At 44.6% G+C, this 26,093-nt stretch overlaps 1 protein-coding gene across 1 annotated transcript; it reads left to right on the plus strand.

The window, feature by feature from the left end:
- Window positions 1-984: 984 nt before the first annotated feature.
- Window positions 985-25,332, plus strand: SESN1 (sestrin 1). Its single transcript, XM_086926678.1, has 10 exons — window positions 985-1,210; window positions 10,144-10,209; window positions 12,650-12,850; window positions 13,772-13,954; window positions 14,537-14,770; window positions 14,907-15,051; window positions 17,594-17,706; window positions 19,636-19,826; window positions 21,595-21,739; window positions 24,062-25,332. Exons 1-10 carry the CDS (start codon window positions 1,106-1,108, stop codon window positions 24,146-24,148), a joined length of 1,470 nt encoding a protein of 489 aa, XP_086782804.1. The 5' UTR covers window positions 985-1,105; the 3' UTR covers window positions 24,149-25,332.
- Window positions 25,333-26,093: the final 761 nt, after the last annotated feature.

Consider the following 26,093-nt stretch of genomic DNA (forward strand, 5'->3'; position numbering starts at 1 on the left):
GCTTGGAGTTCTGTGTGGAGCCGGAGGCTCATATGTGAATACTGTGGTGAGGAAGACAAGGACTCGGAGGAATGAAGATTACCGGTAAGTAACCGGGGCATTATACATTACCTATCAACTGACCCCATCGTGAGAACGTCCTAGCAAATCAACTATCACGTTTTTAAGACCTCTGTTTTTTAAATATGACGCTCTCCATAGGGATTAAGCTGTGGCGTTATTGTCTGAAATGCGTTTTTTAGATGTGGCAGTTGAAGTTGCTCGGTTATTACGATCTGTCAAATAGAATTTTAATGATGAAATGTAGTGGGTTGGGAGGGAGGTAGGGTAGCCAGGAGGGTGTCCTTTTAAATGTTTTAATTGTTAATTGTGTTTTTTTTTTATAATGCTTATGGACAAATGTCTAAATAAACTTGTTTCTGAACCTGAACCTATTTGCACTTATGCAGGGCCGTGTGGTGGTAAAAGCCATATTTATAAATAATACATAAGGAATTGATACTACAGAGTGCAGCATATGTGGTGCTCTCCAGGGCTGGCTAAAAAGTGCCCTCACACTGTGGGGTCAGTTGGCAGGTGCGCCCTTTGGCCAACCTGTACTCAATGTAGTGAACTGACAAGGGTGCACAGGTAAATTGAATACAAAGGTACCACAAACTGTACAGAGAAGGTTGGTTGAAGGTGCGTATGGGTGGTGAAATGGCGAGGCGAACACAGACTTGTTTAACTTGCCGGACTTTAGGACGTGTTTTTTTGCGCAATATTCCTTTGCCCTATCAACCCGGCAGGAAAGCAACAAAAGTGTTTACCGGCGGCTGCGCCACCGCCTTCTGAGGGCTCTTTGTGTGTCTTGTTTTTCACAGAATGTTGACCTTAGCCCCTCCTCTTTTCTCCTCGTAGCCACGACCACGTCCGCTTTCCACCAATGGCAGAGCCGGGGGAGGCAGAGGGGAGTGGTTGGGCCGGGTGCTGTTTTCCTGCCCGGGCAGAGTTCTGGCAGTGCGACTCCAGTCCAGCACAGAGGAAGGAGTGCAGAGACGGCAGGGCACCGCACGCGGCACGCAGACCCCCCTAGGACCGCACAGTACAACTTGCTCTCTTCCCTATGCTTATTGCCAATATGAGGCTGGCCACTGCAGGAAACGAGAACTACGCGGCCGCTTTGTCCGCTAATGGGTTCCTGTGCGGCGGCGGGGTGTGCCGAGCGAAGGTATGGGGTGCACGGGGGCATTTAATGTAATTATTTTTTTTGCATATTTATGTAGCGCGAAATCCACCCGAAGGTATTGGAGCGCTCACATGAGCACCGTATTTGCTTTACACATTCAGGAACGGGGAGATTAGGCGATTTGCCCAAAATGTGGACGCGACACCGAGGCTCGAACCCTGGTCTCCGGCACCAAAGTCGGCAATGTAGCCCACGGACCACATGGAGGGGATTTGGGGTGGGTCAGAGGTACCCAATTACAAAGTGGATTCATTTGGAGTTTCTCGACCACGGCCGTGAATTGTGCTAACGGGGTGGCCGAATAACTCGTCATGGGGGTCGACTTCTGTCCCTTTCCCGTTATCTCCCCTTCCCCAGCACTGGTCTCGCCCACTCTTTGCGGTGCACACAGGTGATAAACAAGCGCAGATACAGCCTACTCACAGTCCCGAAATATTGCGGAGCCCCTAGCTCCATGCACGCCCTCCTCCCATTGGTAGAGCTCGCCTGCCTCCTTAAACTAGTGGGCGAGGATGTTAGGGCTCTTTAGAGGACAGCCCCCCTCTTCATTTCATTGCGCTGGCAGTTGTTGTTTTTGAGCAGAGAGACAAAGGGGTGACACCCTGGAAAATACCCTGTTGCATATCTGGTGCTCTCCCTTTTGAAGGACAGTACTGGGCATGCATCAAACACTCCGACAGGTAATGCCACCCTGCAGTTCGTTGTCTTTTTTTCATTGAAAATTCTGAGGGATGGGCAGTGTGTTTTCGCAGATTGGCTTATGTGACAGAGTGCCTTGATTGCTGGTAATGCTGCATTTCTTTATTGTGGTTCACGTTGGACAATCTCTTTAATATCAGTGCGCCCCCTCACTACTATTTTAGAAGTTCGAGGCCTATTTGTCCCGCCTCCTATTTCCACGGCCAATTTGACGTCTGTCAATTCTCTCCTTCGACCACAAAAGATTCAGGGGGTGGCATCCTACATTACTAGCCTTCTGTGGTGGGAACTGCCCTTAAACCCTTAGACTTCACAGCTGGCCAATGTGGGGTCACTCCAGTACCTCGTTATTAAAACATTTCTGTACTTTGGTGAATGGCCAGACATGCATCATTCAGTTCGACGCCTCAATGTGTTTTCAGCAAGGGGGGGGGGGGGCAGCTGTTTAAAAGCCTGTTGGTGTTGGGGGATTGAAGATAAGTGCCACCCGCGTCAAGGCTTCTTGGACAGCGACGCCTACCCCTCCACTGGCTTAGTGGGGGGTTCTACGAATGCTTGGATTGGATTCATATTTGTTCTAATCTGCCTCGTTATTAAAACTTATTGGGGCAGAAGGAGGGCGACGGGGGCTTGGGTGTTTTCCATTATATTTTTTGAGATCGTGCAGGCGCCTAGTGCAGGATTGAGCGGGCACTGCCAAAGCGCTATATTCATTCAGGCACAACAATCCAATCGCAGCTGGGGGTGAGATCTTTTGTCGGTGCGGGGGATGTTTTCGAGCTCGAGTTTCCTAGCCGAGAGTGAGTTCTTTTTGTCGACGCCGGATCGCGTTTCACATTTGCATGCAGGGGGCGTCTTTGTTTGCGCTGGGGAGGCTCCCGGAGTTGGGTCCCTTTTTGCGGCGAGCTTGTTTGTGCACCCCGAGGCTGCCCGACAAGCACGGGCATGTGCTCCACTGCGCTGCACTTCACTTCCACCAACCTCTGTTTGTTGCACAGGGAGGTGTGACGGCATCTGCAGGGCCCTCTGAGTGACAGCTCCCGGCGATCACATGCAGCTGACACAATATTCAGACAAGCCTTTCTGCGGTTCACAGAACAAAGCGACAGGCATCCCCGTCATCCGCCACAGCGCTGAAAACTGCATGCTTTGCGGCACATAAGTGTTTCAGCTAGTACTATTTGACTTTCATTTGTGCATCAGGTACATTTGCAGGTGCAAGCGTTAAAACATGCACTGAGCGAAACCATACCCCAGTCACGTGTATACATTATGTCATGCGTTGGAGCCTGGAGGTCGGATACACGAGTGGCATTAGCTCAGCATTGCATTAATACTGCATTAAATAGGAGAAAGGGGGCATGTCTTTGTACATCGAAAACGTAGTACAGATTTTTGTCTTCTTGTATAAATCGCTATGTGGTCTTGGGTAACGGAAAACGAGCGTGTATATATTATATAGCATGAGGCGCCAAAGCACTTTGCAGATGTGAAGTAGTTTGTTCATTTACGGGGAGGGGGGTGTTCGTGATTAAGTCATGCATTACGGTTCTTTAGTTTGTCAAGCTTGGTTTTCAACCCATGTTATGCATTTTGTGTTGTTTCTCATGCAAATTTATTGTACAGTTCCCTATATGTGGAGTTTAAGGTTGTGTGTTTTGAGTTGTATGGGACGTTACTTTGTTATTACGAGTGGGTATGATTGCTTTTTTTTAAGGATATTTAGTTCTCTGGAATTGTTTAACATTTTATTTGTCGCCCCTAGTTAAGAATCTGCTTGTTTCTGTGTTATATTTATGTAGCGTTCCCGTACACTTAGGCCAAGAAGCAGAGGGCGCTTTCGTAGCCTAAACTAGGGGTAATGGCACAAACGGGAATAAACACACACGACGGCGAAACATAAGAGCACAGAAAAGCAACCGTGTGTGGAGCAGAGAGCAGTGTTGTGTTAGTGCGAGCAACCTGCGAGTACTTGGCAGGGACGGGGGTGGCGCTGTTGAACCGAAAAGTCTTTCCCCTCGTGGGGACGAGTCAGCAGAGGCGTAGCCACCATTGGTGCAACAGGTGCGGTGGCACCAGGGCCAAGAGCGCTGAGAGGCCCATCGAACACTGACAGTGCTGTATTTTACTACCTTAGGAGTTAAGAGAGAATGTTCTTTGCTTGCATTGGGGCCCAGGGTGAAAATTGCAAAAAACACAGTTGATGGACAGAATGTAGAACAATGTCATACATTCATTGGGGCCCAGGCCACCCTATTTATGCTACTGCGAGTCAGACATCTGGGGCTGTGGGCCCAGGTTCGCAGGCAGCTTGATTGAAGGATAGGGACCGCTCAGTGGAGGTAATCTTGTGCTTTTTTGTGGTCAGCTGGTTGCATGCAGGTTGAGATCACGATTGTAGGACTTTTAATGTAAGATGATAATGTGGGCTGTCTTGGTTTACGCTGAATGATTCTCCGCCTTTGTCATCTTGGTCATCTGGGACCAGTCTCTGAAATTGTTGTTGTTCGTGAACTTGAAATTGAAATGCAAATGATGTGTGTGTGTGTGTGTCAGGTTCTGGGTTTCACATAACAGTGAAAGTTTGCTTGCGGTGGCCCAATAGAATGCACTCTCCCTGACAGAGAAAAAGGCCTGGCTACACTAATAGATTCATGAACCCCCTAAGTTGATAAGTTGTTCTTGTCGGCAGTGCTTTAGTGGCAACCTCGCAGCTAATGTTCCAGTGCTTTTCAAAAATACCTAATAAAGCTCTACCCCTCACATGCAATTAATGTTGTTTCTTTCTACAGTTTTGCATCCTCCTTTGCACGCTATCTTAAATAGCCTTCTCTATATTCTTAAAACCTTAAGTGAAAATGGTGAAAAAGTTATGATTATTGCCTTTCAGTTTTTTATGCTGAAAGTTCCTCTCGTTACTTTGCATCCTGCTTTCCTCCTCTCTGGGAACACCAGGCCCTGAGCCACATGCATGTTTGCCCCATTCTTTTATTGTATTTCTGCAAATTGCCCACAGCTTATTTCAAAGACATACCCCTGCTGCCCAACAATTCCTTATCTCCTCTCACCTACTAATCGAGATGCCTTGTGGCCTAGCATAACATAATTCAGAGTCCTCCTCGCAGATGTAAATGGAGCACACAGGTAGCAAGCTTCCATCATCAAATGCACATACATGCAAATATGTTTTACTCTGTTTATTGTATTTGTGTTAATCTCTTGGTCTGATTCCTGTAACTGGAATCCTCTCCCATGTGCATTTTGTTTGTGGCACCCTCATAACAGAATAGAATAGACCCTATTCTCATCCAGGTTCCGATCTGACTTTTCAGTACATAACACCTTCTTATAATATTGCTGCATTCCCCACAAAAACCGCTGCTTAGTGGTTGTGCTTGGCTTCCCTCTTATGAAAGAGCTGCTTGTGGGATTGTGAGCCTTATGAGATGGCCCGGCACTGTAGCGGGTAGACTGACTCAGCGCTATTTTCATTTCCTTCTTTGCGGCCAAGAGAGGTCTTTAAGCCCCAGCATTGTCTTTCATCCTGGACTGAGAACAGGTCCTGTGTACACGCTAGTGTGGTTGATAGTCCGATTGTGCGGACTAAGTTTTCTTCGCATGCAGAAAACTTAGTCCGCACAATCAGACTATCGACCACACTAGCGTGTGCACAGGACCTGTTCTCAGTCCAGTTGGTCTAGACCTGCCTAGACCATTTTTAGGGGCCTTTTTCTCGAAGGGTTTGTGTTCCCCTGTCCTGTTTTGCACCGCGTGCCTACCGCACACCAATCTCAGCTACAATATCATACTGCTTAGAGCGCCACTACTTCCTACTCCCTAACACAAACCCAGTCTTCAACCGAAACTCAGTGTCTTTCATCCTGTCTAGATATCGTGTCCTGTAGTGTTAGAGGGACCCTGCTTCTGGGAGCTGGGATATTGGACGCAGTGCAGTGCACCACATACCTGGATGGGCAGGGGAGCGGACATGCCAAATATATGCCTATAACCCTAAAGGCGTGTTGGTGTCCTTTCCCACAGTGAAAAAATTCAAAACTGCACTAATGATGTTGTTGTAACTTGGAAGTGTGTATGTGGTGGGGAGGGGGGGGGGGGAATAGATCGCTCATCCCTGTATGAAACATTTGTTTTCCTTTATAGAAAAAAAGTTACTTGTGCCAGTGTATATTTCAATCTGACTTACTTATGCAGATGTTTTTACATCTTCAGTATCTGACTGAATGAACAGTGTACAGCAGGAGTTCTGCCAGAGCGCTACAGATGTCCTAGATTTCCAGGGCTAATCCTGGAGTTGTTTTTGAATTCCTAAAAAGTTGGAAATCTACTCCAAACGTGAGTATTTTTCCCAGCAGGACATTGGTAATCAGATCCCACATGTTTTGGCATCCGTTAATCAAAGGGTATTCTCCACTTGGCTGTTGAGCCACTGAGAGGTGACAAGCATGCTCTAACGTGTTGCTCTAATCCTGGTGCCGTAACCTAATGACAGGGTTGAGTGTGCCAAAAATGACAGGGGACAGGCTGTTCTCTTCCCGGTGGCACCCCAATTGGAGGATGCAATACGAGCAGCATCTGGTAAGGAGGAGGATCTTGGACAGGTCAATGCAATAGTGTTTATCACCTAATGTTGAGTCAATCTGTAATGAGTTCTACATGGTGTTTTAATTACACTAGGCGGGTTCCTAGAAACCTTCCCCTTTATGTCCGATTGCAACCTCTTATGTTCAACCGGAGTCCATTTTGTGTTGTGGGAGCCAACCTCAACCATAACCTTGGCGTTGTCATTGACTGAAGTTTTAATTCTGAACGGATGCCTTTGACATATGATGGTCCGCTTGGTACAGTTTCCCTTTTTGGGACTTATTCATTTAGAGTTTTTATAGAGTGCTGCTTGTCTCCTTCTGATTACTTTGGAATGGTAGGGATGATGCGGAATGGTAACCTGGAGTACTGTCGGTGATGGGTTGGCTCAAGGCTGATAGTCTTCGATGCACACTGGAACAGGTACTTTTCTTGAAAAGGTCATCGGTTGGTTCTGCCCTGAGATGTGGTCATCAAGTTCTACATCCATGGCTGGCAGGACTTCTTCAGGCTTTGACCGCCTAAGGGCGCTATCATTAAATCCATAACTCCTGCCACCAGAAGTGGCGTTATAAGAGTTGGCATTAGGCCATGACAATGTAGCCATGCTTAGGGTCGTAGCCTCCATTGGTGCAGCAGGTGCAGTGCACCAGAGCCCATTGAACCCGGGTAATTACTTGATTTTTATCATCCCAAGTCCAAGAGCAGTCAAAGGGTCTATTTCCCTTGCTTGCATCCTTCTTACTCTACCGGCCATGCAATGTGAAAGAAAGGCCCGTGGCCCAGAAATGCGCTTTTGAGGTGCTGCCAGCTTTGGCTGTTTGGCACATCCATGCAGAGGCCATCGCTAGTGCAAGGCTGAGCCGGTGAGCTCATTCACTTGTGAGATCACGTGCCTGCAAGTTAACCGGTAACTCATTGGCAGGCAATTAATCTGCTGGTGAGGGATTTGGGCACATCCCTTCATTTATCTTTTGCAAACTTGCAACATCTGTCGCTTGGGTAAACACCGCCCGAGCCGCCTTGTTTGCCTCCGGGCCTCGCGCTGCTCAGCAGCTGCGCTTTGGTTGGCAGTGGCGGCGGCGTGCTGACGTTGCACTTGAACGTGGGGTTGCCTGCCTCCTTGTGTGGGACTTCAGAGCTCCGAGCAAGACAAGACCTCCAGGCTAGTGGGCTGGCTTCCTTGAAGTTACTAGTGAGGAGGGAGGTGGGACTCAAGGGGGGTGGGGGAGCACCATTTTCTACCTTACCAGCAAGAGCAGCCATCATCGTGTTGACCCCTTTTGTGTTCCAGCTGAGATCTGTTTGTGCACGTTGGACGTGTGTGATTTCATTTATCAGGCACGCCAATTTATAGTTATGGCTACAAACTTTAAAACAAAAAAAACAGGAATGACTATAAACAAGTGAGGGTCGGGTGATCTCGTCTTAATAGAATAGTACATGATTCGTATTGCAGTTTTATTGTTACATCGCTATTGGCTGCGCAAGTTTAAGTGTAACATGAAGCCGCAGTCATTGGCATAAAAAAGTTGAAGCGATGCCAAATAAAATGCCATATTTACGGCCCCATAATGTGTGCTGTTCCCTACAAACTAATTCAGTGGTATCCTTTTAAAATAACATCTGGTTGCAACGATTATAAATAGCAGGAGCGCGGTATGCGGTGGTCTGTTAAAACACTTTATTAATAAATGTACTTACAGGCACATGTACAAAATACAGTGTCCTTTATTAGCTTTTTTCAGTGGGGGAAGGGCCATGACTTTGGAGAGATAAAGGGCGTTATACTGCCCCTCCCACAATAGCAATAAATAACATATTAATCTCTGCGCCTCTGCATAAATATGGGTGATGCCAGGGCATTGTTATAGACCTGTTAAAAATAAGTTATGTAACCAAAACGATAATGCAAGGCGTTATACCTGTACAGTATAGTAAAATCATATTAAAGAGTCTTTCTGGCTCTAAGAGTTTATCCCCTGTCTAACAGTCGTTGTAACATGCAATAAGTGAGCCTGGGTATTTTCTGGTACAGTGGATATAATATGAAATTGGACCATTGAATTATAGTAATGTGTAAATGTTCCTTTATGAATACAGTTTCTCTAAATAACTTATTAGGCCAGCTTTATTTTCACTGCGTTCTTTGTTTGTGCTTGTTTTTGAAAACATTAGTGAAATAAACATTGCAAAACTGTCTTAGGAAGTATTTTTGAGTGTTGTGTGCCAACCCCCCTCCACAAGGCAAACCTCCTGTTTCACAGCTCTCTTTCAGAGCTCCTAGAAGCAGTCTAGTGCCATCCACTGACCCTACTTACAGATCTAGTTTTTGCAACTGATCTGTAGGGTATTTCCCCCCATTGCTCCCCATAGAATACATAGTCATGTGACCATTTAGTTAAACGTTCACCCCTTGCACCCCCCCCCCCCCCATTTTTTCCCCCCTGCCTTGTTTATAGCCACGCACTCTTTTATTAATGAATGATAACTGTACCAGCCTTGTACTCTAGTTCGGATCCATCATCTAATGGGTGTGGATTTAGGCCTAGTCCTGTAGTTTTTATTCGTGTTGAATCGAACACCCCCAGCATTCGCGGGCAGCACGTGGGAGCCTCCTGATCGCGCCTGCCAACCTTTCTTTCCTCGCAACTTGACCCTCCTTTGGGAACAGCGAAGCATTTCTGTAAAGCAAACATCTTGTTCCAAGTCCTGTTTAACTTTGGAGTGGAACCTCGAAGGCTGCAAACTGATCCTGCTGGCCTGTGAACCACAGCCCAGGACTGATGCCAACAGATGCCTCGCCTCGGAGCAATGTTTCTCTTAAGATCATTTTCTGATAGTTGTGTCCCGTTCTTAAGATTACGTTGGGTTTTTTCCCCTCCATTTTGGCCTAGAAAGCTTTGGAACAACTGCAGACATTGGCTTTCAGCTCATAGGTAAACCTGCTTTCCAGGTAGGCTCTAACGTTCTACGCAGCAGGCTTTGACAGTTTGAAGTGTTAGACCCTGTAGCTGGCGAATTCATTTTTTTTAAATGTGTTTATTTTTACATAGTTTTTATTCCAACACCTGGCCTTTAGAAGCTGTCGTCCACAGCACGCTTTCTGAGTGAATCTGTCGAAAGCCTGTTTGCCTTCCTTGCGCAGGACACAGTGTCTTGAGTAGCTAGCACAAAACTTTCTTGAGGTTTTGACTCTACAAAGTAGGTTCAAGTCTCCGAGGTGTTACTTCCGGAACAGAAGTACAAGATAAAGAAATTAGGCGCCGCTACTGTGCAGCTGTGGGGGAAGTAAACCCATATATCTTTGACAACCTGCTGTATAGAGAACATTTTGTTCTAGACTCCGAGCCAAGTGCTGTGTTTGAGGCAAACCGCACACTTTCAGTGGCTGGCCTGAACCATCTGTGCATGAGGGGGAGGGGAGGTATGTAATCGGAGAACTTGATAAGCATGTTATTATGAGCCACAAACCACACATGTGACCCATCCGCAATATTCCCATGAGCCATGCTGTTTTTGAGGGATGGGGGCCAACACGTTTCTGGCGCTGTGGTCTTCATGCACTGTTTACATCCCCGCGAATTGAAATGTTCTTATGTTCTGTTTTTTAGGAACTTGGAATGCGCATACCACGGCCGCTGGGGCTTGGGCCAAGCCGATTCATCCCGAAGAAGGAGGTATGTTGTTTTTCCTGGAGCGCTGTCAAGCAGCAAAACATGTTTTTATGCTTTTAAGGAACAGCCTTTTTAAAAATACTTAATTGGTGAACAGCTCTTGACGTAGAAAAAGGTTTTGGACCAAGTTAACAATTGCAGGGAGTTTGGCTGCCTTCCCTTCTAGCTTGGAATTCAGGGGATTTTTTGTCATTCCATTATTTTCATACAGATGTCATACATTTAGAAAAATGAGAATTGGATGGGTTGGCATTCAGTATTTGATTCCAATGAACCAGGCTGTTGGTGCCTGCTAATCATAACGGGAAAAAAATGAGGTAGAGTTATGACGCATGGCTAAATACTAAGGGCCTTATTTATGAGTGGTTTGCGTCGCCGGAGCATCACTTTTTTTTACTCTCCGGACTGCGAAGTCTCTCAATCATATCTATGAAGCGATGCAGACACTCTGAGTGGCTTTTCATGGCCTCGTAGATATGGAGTTAGACAAAGCAGCTTAAGTCTCTGGCTTGCCTTACGCTGCACCAAGGAGGCGTTCCATTGGCGTTGCAGTCTGTTTTTCCATGTAACACCCATGGATTTTGACGCTGCCACACATGTACTTAATCATGTGATACCTGGAGCAGCACCAAGATATTTTTATTCTCCTCGTTGTTTTCTCTTTCCATGTGTGTAGCACACATGGAAAGAGGAAAATGCCTCTCTGGATTGATTTTGTGCAGGAAGGTGCCCCTTCCAGCGCTAAAACAATCCTGCCTGCAGCAGAGGCCTCCTTGCACTGTGGTGCAAGGGTGCCAACGTTGGCACTAAGCAGAATATTTTGCTCCAGCACAAGGGGAAAGTACACTGTATTTAATAAATACGGTGCATTCCTGCCCTTTCACATCGGCACAGGGCAACACAGCAAGAAGACATGCAGCCAGGCCCGGACTGGCCGTTGCGGGCACCGGGAAATTCCCCGGTGCGCCACACGTGTGGGGGCCGGTTTTGGGCCTCTGGGGGCAGATTTTGTCACAGGGCCGTTTTTGCAGCATAGCTGCAAAATTGTCCCTGTAACAAAATCGGCCGAAAACCGGCCCTGGCAAAGAGCTCAGTGGCCCGAAAAGGGGGAGGGGGGGAGCGGGGGCCAGCCGAGCACTTTGCCAGGGCCGGTTTTGGTTCCCAGTCCGGCCCTGCATGCAGCACTGCCCTACGCCAATTCCTCGTAAATCAGGCCCTAAGGGTCATTTCTATCAAGAGTTGTCGCTTTTACACCACGCTGCGTGGTGTAAAAGCGGCGCAACCCTCGACATGTGATTGATCAAGCCATGTGGCCTTGAGTGGCTTAGTAAATCTGGAGTAATGCAGCGCAAATTGCCACATTGCGTTACTCTGCCCTGGGAAGCGTTCCATAGGTTTTACGTTGGTGTTCTCAAGTAACACTCTTGGATTTTGACATATTCCCAGATTTACAATTATTGGTAGACCTGGGAATGCACTAACATGCTATGCCTTTCCAGGGGAGACGTAACAAGGAGAAATATCTTTATTTCCTCTTGTATGCAGAATGCAGCACACATAGAAAGAGGAAATTCCCTCAGGGGATTATTTTTGTGCAGGAAGTTGCCCACACGGTGCGTTGGCGCTAGGCAGCAGATTTTGTGCCCTGGCTGGGAAAAGGCAGGAATGTGCCATGTTGTGATAAATTCAGCACATTCCTGCCCTTTCCCTCTAGTGCAGCCTAGCATGGTTACTTGCTATGCTGCATTACTTTCCCAAAAATATGGCGCAAAAAGAATACACACCAGACTTTAATTTGACAAAAAAAGCCAACTCGATTCATTCACCCTGCTGAATAGCTTGTTGACTCGCTATTACTCAATACCCGAGTGCAGCTGGGTGTGAGCCCGCCTACAAAATGAAGCCAGCGAGTTGTGGATAAATAAACTTTTTCAAAGACAAGAGCCAGGCTTTACTCACCATGGGATAGCACAGCTGGCTGCAAGGAATGGCGCCCTAGTTGTTTGTGGAAGGCCTGTATTTCCAGTAACGTCTGTAGTATGTCACGTAAAAATTAGAACTACTTTGACGTCAACGCAGTTGCTATTTAGACTTCAGAATAAATAGTGTGTTCTGCTTGGGTACTCTGGTCTCTGTAGCATCAGTTCCTGAAAAATTTGCAGGCCCGAAGTACTTTAGCCATCTCAGTGACGTCACACTACGGCCTCCTGAACAATTTTACTTTTTATTTGCATAGTTAACGCCAGCCGGTGTTTAGCTCTGTGGAGCTCACAAAGACGCTGTTTGTGCTTGTATCATCTCTATAGAAATTTCGAATTGATGCAGAATGGAGGCGTTTCTTTAAGGGATAGTGTTCTTGATGGTGCTGTGCTGTGTCACATTGTGGCTGCATTACGTTTTGCCGCATGTTTGTAAGCTGATTCTCTGTTTTGACCCCGGGCAGATCTTACAGTTTGGAAATGAAGATGCAGCTATGTCCAGTTTCTTCACCAACGCCTTTGCCGATCTGGACAGCCTGGACAATGTTACTTTGGTGATGGTTTCCCACCCGCAGTACTTGGCGAGCTTTTTAAAAACCCAACACTACCTACTGCAGATGGATGGCCCATTGCCCCTGCATTACCGGCACTACATTGGAATAATGGTTCGTAACAGGAAACATGTAACTTAGCTGTTGCCAAATAACGTGGTCAGACATGTTCTTTAACATATTATAGCTGCCTGCATAGTCCTGGACGATCAGGGAAGTGCTGTACAGAAGCAGCAGCCGCTGCTACCGGGCAGCAGTGGTCAGGGGGGAGGTGAACGGGGGTTAAAAAAGAAGAAAAACTGATTTTTTAAAACCCACCATACTGACACCCACCTCTCCTCCGTCCTTTTTCCACGATGGAGGAGCAGGAAGCACTCAAGCTTCCAGACTCCTCTTACCAATCACAACACTGCTGATAGCAGCGTCGCGAATGGTCTGAGCGTCGTGGTTCGGCGCTCGGATGGGGACTGGGAGCCTGTGCATGTTCCTCACCAGGCTAGGCATTACGCCCTGGTGGGGAACATCCATATTGCACTTGACTGTTTGGCCGGCCCAAGCTTGCCAGCCAAACCATCATGCGCACTTGAGGAGTGCCTAACATTCCTCCCCTGCTCTTTGTGCAGCCCAGTCCCACCCTACCCTGCACCTGGAGATCTGCTAGAGAAAAATAAAATGATAATAACCAGGCTTTAGGAGGAACCCTCACTGTACAGAAGAGGTACCTCTAGAGGGATTTAGCTGATTAGATCAGTACATAGTGCTTCTCACTGATAGTATATTCCCTCTAAAAGGTAAATGCATTTGCTTTCCAAGTTTATCTTCAAATTTAGCACTGTGGCACTTAGACTATTTGCATCTTGCCAGTAGTAGCCGGTATGGCCATTCAGATGAAATATTGCCCTCTTAAGGACAGCTGTAGCACTGATGTTGCTTGGAACACTTCAGTTCTTAGACTTGTGATTTGGCCGTTATAAACCAAACCTGTTTTTAAGGTGAATTAGTGTTTATTGTAAACCCATATTTCTCGCCCTACAGGCTGCCGCAAGACACCAGTGCTCCTATCTCGTAAACCTCCATGTTAGTGACTTCATTCACGTCGGTGGAGACCCCAAGTGGCTGGATGGCCTCTGCAACGCCCCACAGAAACTGCAAAACCTTGGAGAGCTGAACAAAATTTTGGCCCACCGTCCCTGGCTCCTTACCAAAGAACATATTGAGGTACATTTGAGATATTTGAAATTGTGCTTCATATTACAAACTGTATTCTGCAGAGGAAGGTAGTTTAATCGATGTTTGTTAATTCATCAATAATATACAGTAAAGATTCTTATTTGGGACTGAAGATTTATGCCCTTAGAATTTATAATCTTAGTGCACTTGGGTGCTTCTGAAGAACTACGATTAATCTTTATTTTTTTTTAAATTCTGAACCTCCTAAAAAATGTCTGCCCTGAGCAAACTGAGGGAATTTACTACTATCGGTCATTCTTAAGAGCCATGATAGGATGGAAGCCTTCCTAGTGAGGCGGCATACTCGTCCTACTTCCATCGTATGTAGACATATATAACATTTAGTACAAGTTCAAAAAACATGCACTGATCCCATGGTAGAAAAAGATACATCTTCTGTTCAGGGGAATTGTGGTACATACCAGAATGAACTGGGGTGCGTGTTCTTTTGTGTGTGACGCAACATGTCTTGCAGTGCTAGATCTGCTGCTTGGAGCACTAAACGTTTATATTTCGTGCTGGAGTAATATTCCTACCTTCTTTGTTTTTCCCCTACCAAAAAATATTCAGAAACTTCTGAAGACTGAAGAGCACAGTTGGTCCCTGGCAGAGTTAATCCATGCAGTTGTCCTCCTCACACACTACCATTCGCTCGCTTCCTTCACGTTCGGCTGCGGAATCAACCAGAAGTTGAACTGTGATGCTCTCCAAGCCGTCCGACCTGCACCCCTGAACAGTTACTACATCTGTGATTTGACCAACGGCAATCAAGGGGTGGATGTCAGCCCTCCTGCAAGTCCAAAAGTAAGTACGAGTGTGGTGAAAACAAAACCGACCACTCCGATCGGAGGTCTGTGTTGAAGCTGAAGTGTGGAGACAGAGTAATTCGAATTGGCTGAGGAGTTGAAATGTAAATTTCTGGAATTCATTTATTTTGCAGACTTTAGAATCTTCCTATGAAGTAGAAGCCCTGATGGAGAAAATGAAGCAGCTCCAAGAGTGTAGAGACGAAGAGGAGGCGACCCAAGAAGAGATGGCCACGCGCTTTGAGAGGGAAAAGAGGGAGAGCATTTTCGAACTATCAGGTAGGTGGATATATTCGATTTCTCTTTAGAAGGTTGTTAATTTAGGTTGTGATAGAAAAGGATAGGATGATATTTGTAAAGCGCACTATACCCGAAGGTGTCAAGGCGCTGGGTAGACAAAAGCAAAGAGAGAAGCGCAATCCGCCAACTAAGCCATGTTTTCAGAAGTTTTTGGAAGACCCAGAGAGAGCCTGCATTGGCAACTGAAGGGGGCAGCGAATTCCAAAGACTCTTCTATTGTTTTAAACCTTTTTTAAGTCACAGAACCTTAAATTACAGATCTCAAAATAAATCGGGAGAAAGTTGGAATTCAAGACTAATAGACTTGAAAGCCATATCCTACCTTTATTCACTTTACTCTAACCCCTCTCTGTAATTTCCCTAATGGAAATATGTTTTAAAAAAACGCCCTCACTCGTATCTGACGAATTTACCCATAGCACATGAACGTTGCAGTTGAAATACATCTTGCTCCTAGGAGAATGACCTTGTAGGTGCAGCCGAATGGCTAGAGCGATCGACCTCGAAGCTGGGAACCGGGTCCGAGTCTCAGCAGGGACACTCAACATCCTGTGATTGTGGGCAAATCACTTAAAATCTCCCCGTACCTAACAAAAAAATAAATGTGCCCGCCTGTTATGCAAGTGGTGCTCATGTAAATCGCCCTGATCTCTTCAGACCGAGTTTGTGCGATATATATATATATATTAAAAAAAAGACAATTTAAGTTTAAATTCCTCTAGATAATTTCCTCCTCATAATTAACTGCTCAGGGAAAGGTGTCCCTTTGTCCTTATGTACTGGACATAAGACAAATGGATGTTTCCGCCTTATGTTCTAGCAATTTTACTGGTGTATCATCTGATAAAGCCACAGAAGATTTCCTCTACTTTTCCTATTTGGAGAGGTGTTTTCTTATAGGCTGTAGCACTGTACTTCACCTATTCTATTCCAGAGCGCTGGCAAAAAAAGAGAAACATGACAATGGCACATTTTTTGGATCTTTGGTGTCCTGCAGGACGTCAGGATTCATGCTTTTCAGGCTGACCTGCCCTGTGATTTTATTGCAACTTCATTGAAGCTGTTCCCCCTTCATTTTTGAGGTAGCTCAGCCCGATTATCTTGAAATTCATCTATTTGTCCTCCAGCTTCTCCACCTGTTCCATTGAGCAGCGCTATTCTATTTGGCGTCTCCCAAAACTGGCAGAAACTCTGTGATGCCTACTTGCCCCTGATAATCGGGGTGACCTCTCGTACATATGCCACTGAACGTCTCCTTTTACCCTTTCGCCAGGGAATCAGCAGTCCTGTTGAGTCTTGTCCTGAGGACAGATGCCACGCTGAAAGATATCTGCCATAGTAGCACTACTGTTTACTACAGTGGCGTTGACTGGCAAGAGGATTTTTTTGGGAGCATGTCTGTTAGCAGTGGTCTTCCCTTGTGGACTACACTGACATGCTGTGAGTACAGGGATGACATCTGTGTATCTGGGGCACTCTTCCACTGAGCGACTTAATTTGATGCTACTGTTCCTCCTTTCTCCTTGCCATTATCGTATTGCTTAGGCCAGCTTTGGCTCATGGTCCCTATCCAATTGTATGCGTAGAAAGTATAAATAATATCTGTACGTATCCCTATTTTGCCATGTAACACCACTTACCGTATTATGTTCTCATACCTTTCAAATTCCATATTTTTAACCCTACCTAGATGTTAATCTAGAAAATCATACTTAGGGCCTGATTACGATGCTGGGCGGACTGCCACTATTAGGTCGCCAGTGGTGGCCCGCCCAACAGCTCTTTGGTCCGACCGCCGCATTTCAGTGCATGCTGTCGGGCCTTCAGTGGTCAGAGGGAAGAGCGCCACCTTTACCAGGATCTCCGATCCTGACTGTGGGGCGGTCAGAATCGCAGTCCCAACAAGAGGCGGTGCCAAGGCAGGCACCACCGTCGGGATAACGATGTCCCTTTCCAACAGCCTTTTCAAGACAGGAAGACTGCCGTGTAAGGCTGTCGGAGGGGGACTTTTGGGGCCCAAAACAGTCCCCTCGTTCCTCGCTGGCCACTTTAAAGTGGCCCTGGGGGTACATGTAGTCCCCCCATGCACCTCCATGTGTCGTGCACCACATTGTGCACATCCATGCACTGCGTGCCATGCACTATGTGCTCATATACACTGGGACTAGTGCTGCTGTCGTTTTCCTGGGCCAGAGCACAAGTCGCACTGTAAATGAGCACTTTTCAGCCACCAAACCCGGTGGTCACATTGTAATTGGGTGGTCGGACCGCAGACTGCTTGTCTGTCAGTCTCCTGACTGCCGCGATAGCGGTCACCGGTCCGACCTCCCCATATCATAATCAAGCCCTTAGACATTGGTTCCTCAAATGTTCTTTTCTTCCCTTAAATTATTTGTCGGATCTGTTGCTCGTACAATTTCGTGTTTTGAAGCTCTCCTTTTATAAAAAATTTGTTTTAAAAAAAGAGATCAAAAATATATTTTTCATTTCGTAATCCTTGATATTTTTGTCCAATTTTTAGAGGAAGAGGATTCTGTGCCGAGTAAAGATGTGTCTCGCCACTTCGAAGACACGAGCTATGGTTATAAAGATTTCTCCAGGCGTGGAATGCATGTGCCAACCTTCCGTGCTCAGGTACAGAGAAATGGCAGTCTTTATCGAACAGCAAGAAGAGATAATAGTTGTGGTTTATTGTACATCAAAGCACTGAATGCATTGAACTTGTACTAAAGTTCTTACATTTTTATTTATTGTCTGAAAAATAATTAATTGGTGAAGTAAACCATTTTCTCTGTTTAATTCAACCTTTCACTATCCCCCAAGAGAACTCTTATTTTCCAGTGATTTCTGGTCACTGCAGTCTGTGTTATTCATGTGCACAACATTCAGTGTTTGAGTTTGTGGACACGATTAACTGCTGTGATTAGATTGTTTCTGTGAGCGCAGTCGGGTGGGATAAGATTATGTTTGTGCCCATTCCTGGTGGCATCAATCTGAATTGATCCACATTTTTATGTTACCACGTTTGGACAAAGGAAGCGCCCATTGGCAGAGGTGCTAGCTTTTCTGACCACAACGCTCTGACTAATGTAAAATGTTAAGCGGTGTCTCTCGCTTTGAGAAAATGCCTCCCATCTTGTGCAGATGGCATTGGTTGCACATGATCAGTTCTTGGTTAGATTATATTCAGCTGCAGTGGCCTTGAAGTGGTGACTGGTGCTTCAACCAGCACTCCGCTAACATCCTCGAAGGGTGTGCGACTGTTTAAACCAAAATGTAGATCCAGTGCAGCGAATTTGTGCAGTCTAGAAAGTAGTGTGGTAAAGTGGAGCTCGGTCCCACCTAGCCTTGAATGCATTCACAGTGTTGTAAATTACCTCCATGCTTTCTTACCTGGGATTTAAATTGTGGCTTCACTTGTTATTTGTGTTAATTTTGGCTTTTATCTTCAAGTAGGCTGATCTCCCCACACTTCCGCCCCTTCTTTACTTTAAATTCAGATGATTTCACTTCTAGTGTTATAGCTCATTTCACTGTTTGCACATCATAGATCATGTTTGTTATATAGGGGCGGATGTATCAAGATTCCAATTTGCGAATTCTAAATAGCATTTTTTTGCGAATCGCTATTTAGAATTCGCAAAATGAAATGTATATACAAAATCGCAATTTTTTAGCGATTCCTTATTCTTTATTTGCGAATTCGCAAATTCTCAAATTGCAATTTGCTAATCGCAATTTGAGAATTATTTCAAGGGTGCAGGGGTGTCTGAAAGACACCCTGCTGCACCCCTGAAATGTACATATGTGTGCATACAGCGCACATACATGCCCCATGGGCATGTGTGCGCGTCACATGCCACCATAAAAAATGTAAAATTGTGCATTTGTTGAGGACTTCACAAATTACCATCAACTACAAGTTGGTGGTAATTTGCGATTCCTTAACCAAAATTCGCAACTGAAAAATGCTTCATACATAGCATTTAAGGAATCGCAAAATTTGCGATTCCTTAAATGTTATGGCAAATTAAGCAATCGCAAATCTTAGCATTTTCTTAATTTGCGAATTTTTGATACATTCAAAATCATGCAAAATGACCATTTGCGAGTCGCAAAACGGTTGATACATCTGCCCCATAGTCTTTATTTGCTTAATTTGATTTTTAAGATTTACTTGCCACTTCAAGTTGACTGTATGATCTAGCACTGTCAAATCCAGTTAAACTGGATGATGCTGTGCACTCCATGTTGAGCTTGGTGATTTGCTGATAAACATTTGCTCAAGTGGAAGTGTAGAGGAGAACGCAGATTCTCTGTACTAGGGCCGAAGCAGTGAAGCTCTATTCCATTAGAGATGTGCTTCATGTTAACAGTTTCTGTTTCCTAAGATTAAAATGTCTATTCAGTCAACGTCCTGGTGTTCAAACTATGTTTTCATGCACTAAATTAAATGGTGCAATATTTAAGTATTGTAAAACAAAACACAAACTTATCAAACGTTGTAATAACTGCGGAGAGTATGTGTAATATTGTGTTTTTTTGTGTTTTTTCCCTCTTTAGGATTACACTTGGGAAGATCACGGTTATTCCTTAGTGAATCGCCTATATCCAGATGTGGGCCAGTTGATTGATGAAAAATTTCACATAGCTTATAATCTGACTTACAATACAATGGGGATGCACACAGACGTGGACACCTCGATGCTTAGACGGGCCATATGGAATTACATTCATTGCATGTTCGGAATAAGGTTGGTATTTTGTCCCCACTTAGACGTTCTGGGCATTTGATTTGGTATTTGCCGGGCATTCACATGTTACTTTATTGTCTTCCTTTTTCACCCCTTGGATTTCTCTATTGGAGATAAAAAAAAGCAAGAGAATATAATATTAAACACCATTAGCAGTTCTGCAGCCTCTAAATGACTCATAGTTGTCCATGTGTAGTTATGGGTGGGGGGGGGCAAGATGTGATAACTGTTCAGGAACACTAATGGCACATATAAAGCAGAGAAGGCACAAGCTAGGACAAATTTTCAGGATAACAGCTGATGACGTGAATGATTTTGTAGCGAAAATCTCCTCTAGATTCACATGTTGTGTATTATTCTGTCATCAAGTGGTTGAGTCCGAAAAAGTGTATGTAAAGCTACACTTTTTTTCCTCGTGGGCATAGGATAACCACTGGCCATATAAATGCTCCCCAAGTAAATTTGTTCTGTAGATTTCCTAAAAGTATAATCAGGATCCAGCCCGCAAGCATCTTCTTTAAACCACGTACATGCACACCGGTTGGACAGTGTTTAGGGCTTATTTACAAGCCCATTAAGCCGCTGGCGCGTCACTTTTTTTTGTTGACGCACCCGCAGCACAACGGGTTTTCCATATTTACAAGGCCTTGTAAAGTCACCCTGCATGACTTTTCATGTCCTTGTAAATATCATTCCCTTTCACATATAGCTCTTCCATGGTGTGGCTTTGGGTGTTCCCACGCAACATCCATGAAACCTGACGTATTCCCAAGTTTACCACATTTTGTTAACCTGGGAATGCGTCCGAATCCTACGGCTCCCAGGGGAGGCATAATGAGGAGAAATACTTCTAGATGCAGCGCATTCATGGCCTTTTATTTTGACGTGCGGCAGGGCAGCAAGAAGGCTTGCTGCGCTGCTAGTCTGATCATTTCCAGAGAGTGAAACGCCAGCATCATATTTGGGAATCCAATCATGCCCTCGAAATGGGACAAATCATCCCTTCCTACGCCAAATGTGGGCATATGGTCGTGGGAGTTGGAAGTACCCGTCAGTGCATTCATCGTTTAGAATCACATGTGGCTTATATAACTTTGCTTGGCGCTGCAAGCGTACAGTTTACAAAGTGTTGTTTTTCACAGGACAGCTGGTGTTGTAAACCAGAGACTGTTCCTGTGGTCTTCCATTCTTAAAGTCTGTGGGTTTCCACTCAACCAATTTCAAATATATATATATATATATACATCCTGGGTATGTTCGTGACCTGTCTAATTGTGTTTAATGTATTTTGTAGTCTTATTTTGAATGTCCCTTCTACTGGAAGCTCATACAAACTGCCTTGCTATCAGCAGCATTGCATTGTGCACCACTGATAATTAAATTGGCAAGTATTATGCCTTTACCATTTAATTCAATTTTGATGAAGTAATTATTGTGTCTTAAAGGCCTGTGTTTGCATTTCTTCCTTACATTTCTCAGTCATTGGCCTCTCCATTTCGTAGGGGTGCTTTCTGAATGTGTGTATTTCACCACCTGGATGCAGAAATCTCAACCCTCTTTGAAGATACTGCCTTAAATTTCTATTTTGAAGTTAGCCGTTTTGCTATGTTTTAAAATATTTTTTCTTTGATTCTGACCATTGAATGCCTAAATTGGTCACTCCATCATAAGAATACTTCCAAATGTTACCTTCTGTATTGTGCTATTCACCTACAACATGAAAACGAGAGTAAAGTAGTAATTTAACCATTTTCTCACCTTTTAACAGATACGATGACTATGACTATGGTGAAATCAATCTGTTACTGGACCGCAGCTTTAAAGTTTACATCAAAACTGTGGTCTGTACTCCAGAGAAGACCACGAAAAGAATGTACGACAGCTTCTGGAGGCAGTTCAAGCACTCCGAGAAGGTAGGAAGAGGTGTTTTCATTTCTGCTGCATGTTGGATGAGTACCTGGGTTTCAGTGTTATGAATATGCCACAGGTCTTGACTTTGCCCTGCCTGGTCTTGTGTGGGGTAAAAAAATGAGTACTATTTTGTGGCATCATTTTGTCAGGTTAAATAGATCAACTGCCTAGTTCTTCTAAAAAAAAGTGAAGACCTTTCGCATCATTGGCATGGTGTGACATATTGTCATGCCATGACCGTTTAAAAAAGAAAAATCATGATGATACTGTACTTTTTTTTTTATTGCAAACCATGCTCGGTGATGCAGTCTAGTGTGTGCTGAGTTCCAGGCTAAATGTTGACCAGCTTGTGGTGGAACATGCGCACTTGCAATTGGTGCTACCTGCCACCTCCGTATAAAAAAGCAAACAAATATAAAACATAGAATTAAACGGGACGAAATAATAATTATAAAAATATAAAAGTAAAAATCTACGACCAACAGAAAAGCAATACAGCAACACTGAAACAAATAAAGACATCCAAAAATGCTTTAGACCGCATTTAGATAAAGTGGACTCTGAAGGGAGACGTCCAGTGTTGATTTTTTATGTATTAATTTCTATCTGGTTGATTTTCATGTAGTAACAGCTGGGGTGATTTTATTTTTTACTCTTGCCTGTAACTTAAGCAGGTGTTATCTTAACTGGTGAAGTTGTTAACTAGCTATATGCCTGAGTGGAGATTGGTCACTAATTTCGGCCCTGCCACTTTTAATGTTCTGTATCCTAATTTGGGCAGCTTTTGGGCATGTGATTGAATACATTTTCACCTATAATGTATTATGTAATAATTGCTGTTCTGTGGGTGTCAGCTCCATTTGCCAGTCCTCGATGTTTTGAGCTGGCAGCTCAGCACGTGGGCAAAATTATTTTGAGTTGAGTGATTCTTTGGGATAGGACTCCGAGTACTAATAGAAACACCTTTTACTCTCACAAAAGGGTTTAGTGAAGAGAGGCGGTCTGAGGTGCTGTACATCAGCACTACTCTTTCCTAATAATGGCCAAAGATGTAGCACCCATCTTTACAATGCAAAAAAAATGTATTCACGTGTGTGGTGAGATTTAACAAACTCCAATCTAACACTGGGGGCCATATTGATCAAAAGTAATGCAGCACAGCAAGTCACCTTGATGCGCTGTGTTATAGGGAAAGAGCAGGAATGCACCGTATTTATCACAAAATGGAGCATTACTGCCTTCTCCCAGTACTGGTGCACAATGGGTTGCTTAGTGCAAGCGCAGGCACCCTTGCACCATGGAGGAAGGCTGCCTGCGTTGCATGCAGGATTGTTTCTTCCTGCACAAAAGCAGCCCCCTGAGGCATTTTTCTCTTTTTAAGTGTGCTGCAGAATGCAGCACACATAGAAAGAGTTAAAAGGGAGGAGAAATGGAGAGATTTCTCCTCGTTACACCTCCGTTGGGATGGTGTAGCATTTTGGCACATTCCCAGGTCTACCAGTAATAGTAAATCAGGGAATGCGTTACAATCCATGGGTGTTGCGTAGGAACACACGCAACGTCTTCCTGGGGCAGAGTAAAGCCATGCAGCGATTTGCTCTATGTTGTATTGCTCTAGATTTATCAAGCCACTCCGGGCCACACAAAGTGGCCTTGCATCTCTTGATACATTGCATTTTGGGGTTGCATCGCACATGCACCACATTGTGTGGTGCAAATGCAATGCAATCCCCTGATAAACAGGGCCATTAGTGTTTTTTAAACTAGTTGCAAATTAAACTTTAGGCCATATGTTTCAGAATTCAACAGAAAGGGCACTTGAGGCAGAAGTGATTGAAAAGGCTGCAGCTCTGTTGGGGATGGTGGATACCTGGCAATTTATAAATACATTTCACTGTGTGGGGAGTGGGCCGCACTTTGATGGGTGGGGTCCCATGCCAAAAGCTACCCGAGGCACTCTATAATACTCACCAAGGCCTCCCCAGCCCCTCCCCAAAAACAAAAATCAAAAGGTAGCTAAGCCTGTTGCCACTGTCATGGGGTGGTTTCACGCCTCTTAATGTGGATAGGCTGCATACAGCTGCCAAAGATAAGCTGTGATGTTGGCTCTTCACCATGTGACCGTGTGAAGGGAGTTGAAATCATGTGACACAGTGGCACCATGTGAGTTGGCATGTCTGGTGGTGCTCTTTGTAGCTCAATTCTTAAAAGTGTAGGGTTTGGAGGAGGTGTTTAAAGTGTATTGGGAGGATAGGGAGCTGATTATTTGCCTCACGCAGGCGGAGATATTAAATAACTATAACCTGTTCCCTCTTCTGTTTTAGGTACATGTTAATTTGCTTCTTATGGAAGCTCGGATGCAAGCCGAACTACTGTACGCTCTGAGAGCGATTACTCGTTACATGACTTGATTAGCTTTGGCCCAACTAAAGCTGATTGAATGTACAAGATACGCAGCCATCATGGCAGACTCTTTGGTCTACCGACCATTGGCCGCTAAAACTTGCGATGTCCATTGTGCCATAACGCCTGTAGTTTCTGCAACACCCACCACCCTTCCCCTGTTGGAACGCCATTTTGGGAAGCTACTGGTTAAATGCCTGCCCACTAGAGGAGGAAGAGGAGGCTTGCAGAGAAGCTAATGCCTAATCATTTGCTCTACGTGGGAGCAAAGCAGACTCGAAATCATAGCAGACTTGAGTGAAACAGCTTTTATAGCAACACAGCAAGCAAAAAACCTGCAAATGCCGACGCGCTATCGCTAATATTACGAGCATCGAAGAACTTGAGACATTGGAACTAGGGGTAGCTTCTTCTTGAAGCAAATGAGACTTTCAGAGGACGGTGCTGCTACAAATACTCCTGCTGGTGGAATACAATAGGCCACTGACCGCCCAGATTAAGCTGTCAATAATAAAGTGAAAACTGCTGCTGTCTGAGCCTACATTTTTTCGTACAGTTAAGTGTTACATGTTTATTTTTTTTTGTTTTCTTTTAAAGATCGTTAAATAGAAGATGATTCTGTTAATGTAGGTTTGCTGTACAAACTACGCGCTGGTCGATTTTTTTTAAAAAGAAAAATTCAGTGACTTTTGTGAAGCTCACATACGACTTGGAAGAAATGTTTCTATTTTGTTTTTAAAAGTGATGTTTTCAGAATGTAAGAGTACGTAACTACATAAAGTACAAAATACCTCTTAACTTTTTTTTATCCTGGGGGCGCGGGGGCAGAGGACTGAACCTCTTGTAATGCCCACCACACTCTCTGTTTATTGGCGTGCTTCTGTTTGTAAGATGCAGCCAGGGATTGAGGAAAGCAGCATTAAATGTAGATTGCAAAGCAGTCGCTGTGAATTCATGGTTTTAACGGTTTGCAGCTGCATAGACCTAGCTGGAAAACGTCTTTGTGTGTCTGTGAATCAATCAAAACCTGACCGTTTTTTAAATGATATCCTTGTTCAAAATACAGTTTGTCTCCGAGAGAGTATGGAAATATTTGATGGAAGTATGATGCCTTGCATTGTTATTGAATTTCCCAGTGAAGTCTGTCAGTATTAATAGTTTTTTAAAAATAAAAGTGAAAAGAAAGTGTGTACTTTCGTTTGTATATTTTCATTTTAACATCCATACAGCTTACATTGAATATTAATGATTCTTACATTTACAAGGAGGGTGATAAAAATTGTATGACCTACCAAATGTATTAACTGTTAGAAACTTTTCATTGGCAGCCATTGTTCTGACTAGGGTGCTAACAATTTAATTATGAAAAGGAGGCGGGTACAGAGGCGTAATAAAACTTGAAACGTACATGCACGGGGGCCGCATGCTTGGGCGCAGTCCAGAGCTTTCAGGCTAGGGACCTGCAAGTGCTGGAGGGGCCCCTGGAACTAACCCCTAGATTCATCAAAGTCCCGTTTTGCGAGTCTGTAATAGCGATTATTAAGGAATCGCTATTACAGACTCGCAAAACGGGATTCATGTACAAATCGCAATTTATTTTGCGATTCCTACAGTTTCCTTATTTGCAATCAGCTAATTGCTAATCTCAAATAAGGATTAACTCCCCATTCATTCCTATGGGCCTAAAGGCCCATAGGAATGAATGGGAAGACATATCAATGTGCGAATCGCTATTAGCGATTCACATTTTGAGTTTGCGATTTCAAGGGTGCAGGAGTGTCCTAAGGACACCCTGTTGCACCCCTGAAAATAAATTGGACGCTGGTGTTACGCACACACATGTCCCAAGGACATGTGTGTGTGTAACATAGAACTTAGAAAAATGCACTTAAGTGCATTTTTCTAAGTTTCCGCTATTTACCACGAGGTTTGACTTCGCGGTAAATAGCAGCC

Source organism: Lissotriton vulgaris, chromosome 6 (genome assembly GCF_964263255.1).
Source record: "Lissotriton vulgaris chromosome 6, aLisVul1.2, whole genome shotgun sequence".
Taxonomy (NCBI): Eukaryota; Metazoa; Chordata; class Amphibia; order Caudata; family Salamandridae; genus Lissotriton; species Lissotriton vulgaris.